Source organism: Diprion similis, chromosome 10 (genome assembly GCF_021155765.1).
Source record: "Diprion similis isolate iyDipSimi1 chromosome 10, iyDipSimi1.1, whole genome shotgun sequence".
In the NCBI taxonomy this organism is placed as follows: Eukaryota; Metazoa; Arthropoda; class Insecta; order Hymenoptera; family Diprionidae; genus Diprion; species Diprion similis.
Window position 1 is genome coordinate 7,683,306 of NC_060114.1, and position 11,884 is coordinate 7,695,189.

General features: G+C 38.0%; 2 protein-coding genes across 3 annotated transcripts; one reads left to right on the plus strand and one right to left on the minus strand.

The window, feature by feature from the left end:
- Positions 1-127: 127 nt before the first annotated feature.
- LOC124411668 (transcription initiation factor TFIID subunit 6-like) lies at positions 128-6,565 on the minus strand. Of its 2 annotated transcripts, none has more exons than XM_046890933.1 (8): positions 6,188-6,565; positions 4,881-5,193; positions 4,388-4,791; positions 3,945-4,163; positions 3,699-3,881; positions 3,408-3,630; positions 2,299-2,600; positions 128-348 (listed from the first exon to the last, which is right to left on the minus strand). In XM_046890933.1, exons 1-8 carry the CDS (start codon positions 6,335-6,337, stop codon positions 256-258), a joined length of 1,887 nt encoding a protein of 628 aa, XP_046746889.1. In that variant the 5' UTR covers positions 6,338-6,565; the 3' UTR covers positions 128-255. The 2 variants fall into 2 exon arrangements, with proteins under 2 accessions (XP_046746889.1, XP_046746890.1); XM_046890934.1 differs by having other exon boundaries at positions 3,699-3,883; positions 3,962-4,163; positions 6,188-6,564.
- A 2,983-nt stretch (positions 6,566-9,548) lies between these two features.
- Positions 9,549-11,754, plus strand: LOC124411673 (transcription termination factor 3, mitochondrial). Its single transcript, XM_046890944.1, has 2 exons — positions 9,549-10,581; positions 10,745-11,754. Exons 1-2 carry the CDS (start codon positions 9,672-9,674, stop codon positions 11,020-11,022), a joined length of 1,188 nt encoding a protein of 395 aa, XP_046746900.1. The 5' UTR covers positions 9,549-9,671; the 3' UTR covers positions 11,023-11,754.
- The last annotated feature ends 130 nt before the right edge of the window (positions 11,755-11,884 follow it).

The following is an 11,884-nucleotide window of genomic DNA, read 5'->3' on the forward strand; positions in this document are numbered from 1 at the left end:
AACGTCATTTTTAACCGACGTTAGCAATGAAATGACCAATGTTAATTAGTTACCGGTTGGAAAACCACAAACGAACGAAAAGTAGGAAAACAGATGTTGGTATTGTATTCTTTCTGTTGTTTTCCTTTCTTTTTTTTTTTTTAACTAACTTGAGTTATAACTAGACAAAACATTGTGCTTTGTTCGTTACAATTAAGTATTAGAAAAAATATTATCATATAAGTAGAAATCTTATTAATAAATATATTTTTCAATCTATTGAAAAGCGTGCTCGTCGGTGGGGCTCAGAGATCTTTCGATGCTTTGTTGAGTAACAAAGACTGTCTGTGGTTTAGAAGTAAGACTGGCCTGTAAAGAGTAAGAATAAAAAATTATGGTGAATACATTTTCTAATTTAGTTACGTGAAGTAAATGTGAAAAAATTCTTATAGAACGGTTTGACTTCATTCCGTTTTCATCTTTCCGTGTCCGACGGGACGGGAACTTAATTGTTCAAAGAAAGCATCTGAACGTACGAGAAAGCGAAGGAAAAAAAAGTAAGCAGATAAGAATAGACCGCTGAAATTTTACAAATACTCACTACACTGTGCCTTCGGTCGATAAACTACGCATATACATGGACCTGCTGATTTTGTACTTTTGTCGTAAATTTTTCAACAATGAGTTCAACAGCAAAGAACATAACAAAATCAACGTACTCCCGGATTAAAGCTCTATGCACTATACGCCAGGCGGCGGAGCGACAAAAATCATCCAGTACCGTGAAAAAATTTGGGCAAAGATTTTGTTGTTTAAAATGGTTCGTTAGATTGACAATATGAATAAGCTACATATTGCATAAGTTTTCAGAAAAAAGATAGAATTCCGGTCAAAATTATAAATGGTTTTATTTATTGTGGCTTTCATTAAACATATGTATGCAGCGCTTCAGTGATATCAATTTAATCGTCTTCTTTTTGACAAAGTACAACGTTCTCGGGTAAAAGGTTCGTCCTGAATTGGTATTTTACGCGTCGGAATTCTTTCAGAACCTATCATCAGGTTCAAGAGTGGTACGGAAACGAGAAGAGTCCGCAAGATTGAGGCTGGAAAAGTATGAGGAATGGACTGACCCTTATTCCTACGTTAAAAGACGCTGCTCCGCAAGAACTTCTCAGCACGATATCCTGCAAGTGCAAACAAGGATGTCGAGCAGCTTCTAGCTGCACTAAGACTGGGCTGCGTCGCTCTATAATTTGCGAAAGCTGACGGGGCCAGTCCTGCACAAATATCGATATTGAAGGAGAGAATATCAACGTTGATGACGAGATAGATGCAGAGTTCGAGCAGTCAGCTGCACAAGACATTTACATGATTGATTTTGAGAGCGAGTCACGTTTGATTGAGAACAAGGGTAGGATTGAAGAACAGGAAATCACTGCTAAAACATCAACTTTTGGTAAAATACCAATTCAGGACAAACCTTTTACCCAAGAACGTTGTACTTTGTCAAAAAAAAGACGATTAAATTGATATCACTGACCCGCTGCAGAAATGTTTTAAATGAAAGCCACAATAAATAAAACCATTTATAATTTTAACCAAAATTCTACACCTTTTTACTGAAAACTTATGCAATACGTGCTTATTCATATTGTCAACAGTCACCAGAACGAGAGAAGAGTGGAATTTGGTAAGGAAGAATATCTTCGCGCGGCTACTGCTGCGAAATTAAAATTCAAAATTTGCACTTTTGCAGCCTCATGGAGACCGACGCAGATCTTAAGCGTGTAGGGAAAACCTAGATTCTCGCTAATCGCACGCTAACGAACCATTTAAAGCAGTAAAACCTTTGCCAACATTTTTTTCCAGTCTACATTACTTGCCGTCTGGCCTAATAGGGCGGCTAATTTTTTAACTTTTTATTTTTTTTTTTAAGGTCCTACTGGAAAAATTTATGACATATATTGAAAAAAAAAAAAAAAAAAATTGTCGTTAAGACCTGGAGGCAGTAGGAAAATATTTAAAGGTCGCTGACAATTACTAAAATATTTTTTATTTATTTTTGTGTACGCCTTACGGATTTGTCATAAATTTTTCGAGTAACAGCTTAATAAAAAAAAAGTTAAAAAATGAACCACTCTACTATGTATCTTAATTTCACCGATTGAACGGACTGGATATTACTCTTACCCGATGTCAATTGTGTTTCTAAGTATAGAAAAAGACCGCGACTTTATGCAAACAGCATAAAAGTGGAGAAAAGAGGAAAAAGAAAGAATGAGGTAGCGATTCGGTGTATAGACTTGATCTATGTACCTGAGACACAGTGGTCGTGACGTTCTGGTTACTACTAGGCATGCAAACCACCACCAGTTTTGGGGTGCTACCCTGAAGATGTTGCTTTTGTTGATGACTAGAACTATTTTGCGTTATCTTGACCTGCTGCTGTTGCTGTTGTTGGCCTGGTGTTTGTACTACGTTCGGCATCGTCGGTGTCTGCGATCTCGACTGAAGTATGACGAACTTTTGACAGCCACCCGTCGGCGTTGTTCCACCCCTGCCGGAACCCAGTATCATCGTTCTACTGGGAGGCTGCTGGCCTGGACTACCCGCCGGAACTGAAATCAGAGATCAGTCTCAAACGTGAAGTGAATGAATTTCGGAAGATTGAAGATATTCGGATCCCAGTAAACAAAAAAAAAGATTCAAACCTACTGGAACAAGTTTGTCTTCACATCTTTCAACCAATTCTAAATTATCAACTAAACATACTGCATTATGCCGACATTAATCTGAATTAATCATTCTATCTTTTTCAATGTGTGTCTACGGATTTGGTTTTCCGCCATTTTGTTATGTTCGAATTATAACGCAATTCCAATTGGAATCAACCTGCAATACCCAATTCCGTTTCTATGTATTCCTGTTCGATTCTTTGGTAAAAAAAAATTCACCTCGAACATTCGAAGTGATTTTGTTGCAATTCAAACGCAACAAAGTGAAAAGATATCAAATCCCTAGACACATATTCAAAACAATTGAACAATTAAGTCATATTGACTTTCTTATCATGCATCAGTTTTCTTGTGAAACTTGGACCGGCAAATCATCGAAACAAATCGGATTCGATAGGTTTCAATCATTTTCTGTCTACTGAGATGTTCGAAAAAAATTCTAACAATTTTCAAATGGGTATTCACAGTACACACAGCTTCGGACGGTTTCAAATAAAAAATTATTTACATAATTTATTCTGTTTTGAATTATAGATCCTTAATCTGCGAATATTTCCTAGAATTACCGGGAGTCTGTCAATTGTCATAGGATTTCTAAACATCGCTGAGGAATTCAGCAAAACTGCCACAATATTAATAAAATCTTGTGTCATTTCCCTGGCTTTCCATTTGTGAAACCTGATATTTCACCTGATTGAACGAGCGGTTTTGTTGCCACAGTGGTTGGCCCTTGTTGCTGGTTTGTGGTGAGAGTGGTGGCGGCAGTCGCGGAGGTGGTAAGAGGCGCAGGTTGGATTCGAGCCTTAGCAACAGCGGCGCAAAGCACTGGTCCAACGTACCCAAAGTCTTGTTTGTACTCTTCGACGTAATCCGGAGCAGGACGCATGCCTTTCAACACAGGAGCGACAACTTTCTGAAAAAGCCAATGCAATCTTGAGTCAACGGCAAAGAGACTTCCTAGTAGTTTAAAAGTCCACTCACAACTAACAGCGTCTTGATATGACCGGCACCGTTTTTATCGATACTGGAAAGTACTGGCCCCTCGATGCAGCTTTCGATCCTCTCCGATATGGATTTTATCTTTGGAATGATCAGCGCCTTGACCACCTCTGGTCCGAGCTCGGAGAGCCCTTCGATCGCTCCGTAGAGCGAGGCCAAGGGCGTCTACAAACAACAGAAGTGTTAGTGTGCTGTTAATCGCAGATAAGGATGTCGATAATTTCTTACCCCGAATTGATTTAGCTGACTATTCTTAGCCAGCGCCTGACTAAACATGCGAGTAACTCTGGTTTGCACATTGTTCGTCGACGTGTTAAAGTTCTTGCATATCTGGGCCATCAAGCGCGATGCGAAATCCCTCAGCGCCCAATGATTGTCCATTTCGGGTCTCATGCACAGCTGCCGAGAGACTATGCAAGTCGCTACAGACGGTATAAGCTCGTGCAGCTGAAATCAGATCTATTCTGGTTAAAATAGAACAATAGAAACCGGTAAGGTTCGAAACAATTCAAGAAACAAATCAAAAAACAAGGAATTACAGATATATCTGTAATTTCTTCGACGATTCGTTCATTATAGATTTTTGTGACTTCCATGATCTCCTTGAATTCTCAACTATCGTGACCGCCGCTAATGCTATATTGTGAAATTTGTTGCGACGAATTACTCACGTATTTCTCTAGATAAAGGCTGGGATTGTCGAGAAGGGCTTTGACCATTCTCATGAGGTAAATGAGGAGCGCAAGATTGTTTTGCACCACGTTGACCCTGACGCCTTCGGCAATGAAGGTGCACATTCTGGCGAGCATTTCATGCAAACCAGGATCCGCGGACAAAGATTGCAGTGCTTCAGCTCTGCGAGCCTCGTCCGATCCAACGCAAGCCTCGGTTATCTCCTTGTAGTAGAGTTGCTGCTCGACGCTGAGTTCGTGAGTGGCGAGCTGCTTGACATGCACCGTCTCGACGTTTCGCAATTTTTGACTCTTTCCTCCTCCTCCAGGCTTGCCAATGCCGACACTTTGACCCTTGGCAGTGAGCTTGCTTGTCGGATCAACGCTTTCAATTTTTTGCGCGTCTGGAAATTTTTTGGATTTATTTGTCAGATAAACAGCATCATGAAGCAGTCAAATACTCGTAAATGGCCGATAAGGCTCGTCAATTCACCCTTGGATACAGGAGGTGGATTTTCTGGGATCGTCGGCTGGACGCCATCAATGCAAAGCCAATGGGCCCGCAGCGTTACTTCGAGTGGAAGCTTGGGCCACGTCTGGCTGTTGGACACCGCTTCGTTCAGGTCTATCTCCTTGTCCTCGACAAAGTGCAATTCTCTACCTCCTCCCGATGCAAATCTGAAGGGAACGTTCTCTCGCGCAAAGAAGCCGTACGTTGGTTCGATGTTCTTTATCTTTAACGCGTGGTCAATGTCGTGTGCAGTCATTCTCTGACGCTTACTGTGGTGCATGAATTTCGCTGCATCCTGAATAGATGTATGAGAAGTTAATTTAAGGAGGGTATAAAAAATGAAGATGAAGGTGATTACGATTATCTGTTGTTGGAAATAGAAAAATCTCTTTTATTATGGTAAAAAATTGTGAAAATCGACCATATATGACTAAAGCAATGCTAAAATCAGTCAAAATGTATCAAAACATGAGGAGGAAAAGGATAATAATGAAACAATATTACAATATGACTGATCAAGGATGAAATACATTCAGGAGTAACCAACAGGCAAAAATTGGATAAAGGGGATCAACAAATGGCCAATCATGGCTGAGAGAGAATTTTGAACAGTCGAAAACAGTTAAAACTAATATCTGTCATTAATTTGCCATAAAAAAATCACGATTAGTTCGGAAATCGCCGAATTAATCTAAGATTAATAAATGGTCGAAACTAATTAAATAAGACCTTTGATAGACAGAAACAGCTGTATAAATTAAATAGAAAGAGGGATATGAACCAAAAAGAATTATAAACAGTCATAAATGATAAAATAAAAGCCCAAATGTGCCCAAAAATGAGGTAATTAGTACGAAGAGCATGAAGCGTCTATGGTAGTCTGAAAGACGGAATGAGGAAATTAATCGGAACGATAGAAAGGCTGTATGCGAATGTGGTTTACATACACATTCGCACTTCTTGAATCCCTCCACCACGATGGCGACCTAACCGCGCTTGTGTATTCACAATGTTTACACTATGAATGCCTTTTCAATACCCACGAAAATGCGAAAACGATGAAAAATAGCAAAATATGACTAGTGTATGATTGAAATTTTACATCGATATGGCTGAATAAAGACTAAATATATCCAGAGGTAGCAAAATGGGGTAAATAAAAAGCGAAAAGTAGACAAACCAGATAAAATATTTTCAAATTTTATCTCAGTGGTGACTTCGGAGAGTTGAAAATTGGTCGAATATGAGTAAATTGAGGGGGGAAAACGGAGAATACTGTCGTAACTTGCCTGAATGATCTCCTTCAGTCTATAGCTTACATCCTCGGCGAGATCCTTGGCAGCCTCGTCAGGAAGATTGCCAACCCCAATGCTCTCTGCGATCACTTTCATGGACTCCTGGGACAGGGTTGTCCCGTAAATTGAATCGTTGTCATTCATAGTTCATCTGTGACCAATTTACACTTCGTTTTTCATAATAACCGCATCAATTTCACGAACATAACCTACAAACGTCTGACAGACTTCGACCATCGACAAGCTTCACATCATTGTCGACATTGGCTTGTGGCAGCCACGAAGCCACCACGAAGTTGTTCACACTTTTGAACGCGGCAAAATAAACAGGCGGGTATCGCATTTTGGAAGAATCGATTTCATTCATCGATAAAATATCGGATCAAGTATTGAGTTTCTTACCACGGTACATCGATTTTTTTTTTATAAATTCAAATTTGCTCGACAACACGAAAAAGCGGAAATAAAATATAATTTTTATGAATGCAGAAAGTGGATGATATTCATTTTAATTGCGAAATAGATGGTTTTGTCACGGTGGAGGATTCAAAATAGATCACTATATAAATCTCCAAAATACAAGGAGCTGGACGTGATTAAATCCATTAAGCTAAAATAATGTAACAAATCAGAAATTAATCTCATGCATAATGCCATTTATGCCATTAGAACTGTAAAAAATAATTCAGAGAACTCATCGTACATATATTTCGATTTGAAGACATAAAAATAAAGTCTGCTAATTTAAAAAGATAAACAATTGCTAAATTCTTCACGTAGAATATACATAAACCCTATACAATAAATGATATTTTGATTTTGAAAAGTCCAGGCATTCACTTCCGATGTAACAGCCCTTATCGATTATTCGTTTTCAAATGAATCAACGACAACACAGAATTCAAACAATGAATGAAACCTCAAAATCATAGTTGTTAGATGTACGATTCTTGTGTACCATATGTTTAATTTTTTCAATAATTCAGTATATTTTTAATTTGTGACTCAGTCTAGGGTCAGGCTAAGTCTAGGCTTACAGCATATACGGCATGGAGGAAGTATAGCGGCGGAAAAAGTGTCCCCGAGCCGGCGAAAAAAATAGACATAGTAAGACGAGTATTTCTCTCTGTGGTAGCGATACTAGCATCCATCGTGGGTATATTCAGCCCTGAGTTCAGAGCGCACAACAATTGGATGGCGCAGGAGCCGATGCGTACCGTACGCGGACCGACTCACTTTTGATTTATTCGGCTGGTAACAGCTCGGATTTATTATCATCAAACACTAGCGCCATCTGTCGGCCCGTAATGGTTTGCCGAATCAATCTAGGGTATGTCCGTATATTCTTAATGAGGGTAGAAACAATGATCAACAATTTTCACACAACCTTTTAAAACAGTAATGTGAAGAGTTGTATTACTCTCTAGTAACATCAGCCCTTTACTTGAGTAAAAATTCCACAATATTTACAGATTTTTCATGAATTGCATGACGGCATGATGCGGTATGGTAAAACCTTGATCATTAGTGGCGCCAAGAATTGTTTCCAGATCCATACAATATTAAGGCATCAAATTCTTATTGCCTTTACTGAAATCGTTATTGTTAATAGTCGTAAATAAGCTTTTGGTCGATTTTATGATCGCTGATATTATTTGCAAATGCCATTCGCAGTGACCATCCGTACCCGCCGTTTTATTGGGGATAAATCTAGGGAGATTTTATTTCCAATTTAGGGGGATTCAGAGGGAAATGTTGGCAGACTCGGGGAAAGCTGATTGAGCGGATTGAGCCGGCAGCTGCCCTGAAGTTAGCTGTCAAGAGTGTCAGGACTCAGTTTAAGCGGGAAAGGTGCGCGGATGACCGTTTGTAGGCTGAATCTTCAGCAATTCAACGAGTTCCGTCGATGTAAGCATAACTTCAAGTGCAGTTTCGATTCGTGAGACTTCAGTCGGGGGCATAATCGCACCTCATCAATTACAAAGTGACATCAGCGCAGGCAACGCTTCCGTTAAATCGACATGTGAGTAAATTATCAGCATCGAAAGGCTGCGAATTTTTTTTCTTAAAGATCAGTTTTTTTTACTCACTCCTTGCTCAAGCGGCTGCGGTTCGTAGAATTTTCGAACCCGTAACAATTGGGCCGTTAGATTTGTTTGTTTATCATCGATGTATCTAAATTTTAGACACTGATCGTATTTACGCCGGTTTTTCTCCTACTTTTCCACAATTTTTTTTATTGAATAATAAATTACGAGAACAGAAACGCCGGTGTCACATGCTTGAAGATAATCATCTTTGGCTGAGGAATATTCGACCTTCACTTGATTTTGGAGTATAAATCTGGCAGCGAATGGCCATTATTATGTCCGTCGTATACTTTTGGTTTATAGGTATAACAGCCTGTCAATCGACTTGAAACATTTACTTACGCATTCCGTGCAGGCATTTTTGCTAATTTCTAATACATGTCGAATGTCCGACAGACATTTTGGTGTAATAACGACCTGTTGAAAAACGGTTAAAAACAGTTGAAATCTAGTCTAAATATTGCGATCGTCTTTTGTGGTTTTGCGTATAACCGTTTTAAAACGAACGCGGTGTCTTATCAATCGAGAACGAACAAATGAAAAGTGAGTTAGGACGAACATCGTTCGGAAATACGGCAAACGAGATCAAGATTTTATCCAGCAAGTGCCTTTCTTCAATGACATAGGTTACAATATATACATATATAAGGTATGTAAACAAAACTCAAAACAATAACCATCATAAATATAACCAGTAAATATACAGAAGTGATTTGTTTTTTCTGCGAAGTGCACGTTGAAAAAAAATTCCTACGGACAATGAGGGATTTTCTTTGATGCACCGTATTTTCTAAAGTATATATATTTAATTATAATTAATTCGCAACGTCACATTACTCCCTAATGTTGCCAAACAGAATTTTCCGACAAAACAATTCTTTCACGAGAAAGCTTCGTTCTCTCTATTTTATCTACATATTTTCACGAATTAAATTGTGATTGAAAGTTGGTGAAGTGTACAGAAAAAAAAATTATACCATCCGTCCATTTTCTCGGAAACGCTCGGAACAATTTTTCTACAAGTTCTGATCTCTTTCAATGAATTCATGGAGTAAATAGAATCGTAAATAGAACCATAAATAGAATCTGCCTAACCCCAAGCAGACGACAGTTGGCAGAAGATACTGGCAGTTGGATATTGTAATCAAGTTCTCACGTTTGCGAGTGTTTTACACGCTTAATTGGTTTATTTCAATTTTTTTTTTTTTTTTGTCGATATTCCACTTCGTTAATTATTGCAGCAATTAAGAAGAATGATGAAAAACGGTTAATATCACCCTAAAAGTGGTGAATTCTTTAGCGAAACAACCTCGGAAACAACCCGGCATAGAACATAACCTCAAAACAAATTCAATCAGGAAGTAAACAGGCTCAAAAAACAATAAGCAATGTTATCTTGCTACTCAATAGCTGTGTTACGTCAATGCAGTCGACACCTTACTGTCACTATTAAAAGTCTGGAAGCATCTCTGACCATTCCCAGAATAGGCCAATGCTCAAAATTCGCCAGCAACATCGTCGCCCAAAAAAAAGAATTTGATTACAGTTTGGGCGTTCGATTACAAGCCGTTGAAACAAAGAGCACAGAATCTGATTCAAGAGCAGATCAAAGAATAGTGGAAAACGATGAGTACGACCAGGAAATTATTGACATCGATCTCGCGATGGAGAAGCTTAAAAAAGATCGTCCAGGTCCCCTTGACCCCTGCGATTCTGACCTTTCGCACATCGTTCCAGATTTCCCAGCGTCTTTTAATTTTGCGGCATACGCAAACGAGTCGCCAATGATACAAAAGCTTGCGCAGCTCGGAGTGAACTTTGCCAAGATCGAGAAACGTAAGGGTTTGATGAAGTTTCTGCTGCCTTTGGACTTTGAGAAGGACATGAAATACCACATAACATTTTTAACCGACTGTGGAGTCCCCACCGATTACCTCGGCGAATTTATCACCAAGAATCCATTAATATTCAAAGAGCAGTTGGACGATCTTTACACCAGGATACGATACCTTAGTGCTCACAATTTCAAACCAGATATGATCACTCGAATTGTTATGAAAAATCCCTATTGGGTAATGTTCAGCACTAAGAGAATCGACACCAGGCTTGGATATTTCCAAGAAACATTCGGTCTCAGTGGCAATGAAGTCAGGAACCTCGCCACCAGACTGCCCAAACTCATTACCTACAACATGAATCACATTCATGTCAATACTTTTGCTGTTAAGGAGGAAATGGGATTTGATAATCGTCAGACCAAGATTCTTATATGCAATTATCCAGGCATTTGGACAAAAAGCAAGTCTCACATTGATGTTATTATGACAATATATTCTATTCGTACGATTGAAGATTTTTTCTCAATACAACCGGAATTGTATCAGCTTATTTTAATCTCAAACACAGAAGTTTTGAGTGATAACAAAATCAATAATAATCTCAACATTAATGATATTTTCAGACCGTTCATTCGTCGTCCAGGTTTTTGACTATGTGCACAACACAATGAAACTATCGCACGATGCCATAACACAGCAGCCACTAATATTGACGTGTAGATTGCACAGAATCAAACAGAGGCATATGTTTCTGGAAAAATTAAACAGGGCTCAGTATGATCCTGAAAAACCGTTGTATGTTCCTCTTCAAGGCCTAGTACTGAAATCGGATTCAGACTTTAGTATGGAGTTTGCCAAGGTGCCGGTAGAAACTTTCAACAAGTTTTTGAAAACCTTGTAATTATGAAAAATAGTAAATGAGAATGATGATGCAAATGTATCATTGAAGTTTGATGGATTGTACATGTTTATAACAAATCAATAAAGTTTTAATAGCATAAGTAAGAAAAACAACGTCAGTACAACGTTTTTACCGTAAATATTTATTCATTTATATTTATCGCACTACAGGTATGTAGTATGCCCTCATAATCATTACATTATATAAACTGCGGGTTTTCTTATTCTATTCTCACCGTCGGGTGTAATATATAAATAAGAAATTGTACAAATTTATTATTATCATCTTTTTTTCTGTATTATCCGACAATTAAATCAAAATTTAGGTTACATAATGATAAATCTCGTTTCAAAGAATTCCTGGCGACACGCGGTTTGTTTTTATACTAATTTGATTCGCTTCTTGCTGTGCAAGTTTTTTTACATTTTTATTTTTATTTTTGACCGTTGCTTTTTTAAGGGTCGTCAGTGAATGAAATATTTCTTTAAATAATTATCAATAAATATCGATAATAATAATGTACATTTATACTCTCATTATTATTATTATGAAATACTCATTGGCATTTTTTCTTCTCCTATTCTCAAACTCACAAGTAACGATTTAAATAAAATAATTATGCGTTTATCACTTGATGTTCTGTTTCTTGAAATTATTATTTTTATATTTATAATTGTTTTCACGTTCTTCGTCTGTACATTTAGAATATAGTATATTATTCTGCATTAATACGAAGCGAAAGGAAAAACATTAAAGTGAGATAGAACAATTTAGAGAAACATAAATTTACGCGAAGTTCCCACGCCTCAGCGATAATTTAATAGTTTTTTTAGAAAATCAATTTTTTTCCTACACCATTTTC

What these genes read in the sequence shown, in the direction of transcription:
- LOC124411668 (XM_046890933.1), bottom strand. Translation starts at nt 6,337, where the DNA reads ATGAATGACAACGATTCAATTTACGGGACAACCCTGTCCCAGGAGTCC. An exon ending in TCCACCTCCTGTATCCAAGG is followed by an intron (nt 4,792 to 4,880) that starts GTGAATTGACGA and finishes AAAAATTTCCAG; the next exon opens with ACGCGCAAAAAATTGAAAGC. An exon ending in GCCTTTATCTAGAGAAATAC is followed by an intron (nt 4,164 to 4,387) that starts GTGAGTAATTCG and finishes ATCTGATTTCAG; the next exon opens with CTGCACGAGCTTATACCGTC.
- LOC124411673 (XM_046890944.1), top strand. Translation starts at nt 9,672, where the DNA reads ATGTTATCTTGCTACTCAATAGCTGTGTTACGTCAATGCAGTCGACAC. An exon ending in TCCAGGCATTTGGACAAAAA is followed by an intron (nt 10,582 to 10,744) that starts GCAAGTCTCACA and finishes TGATATTTTCAG; the next exon opens with ACCGTTCATTCGTCGTCCAG.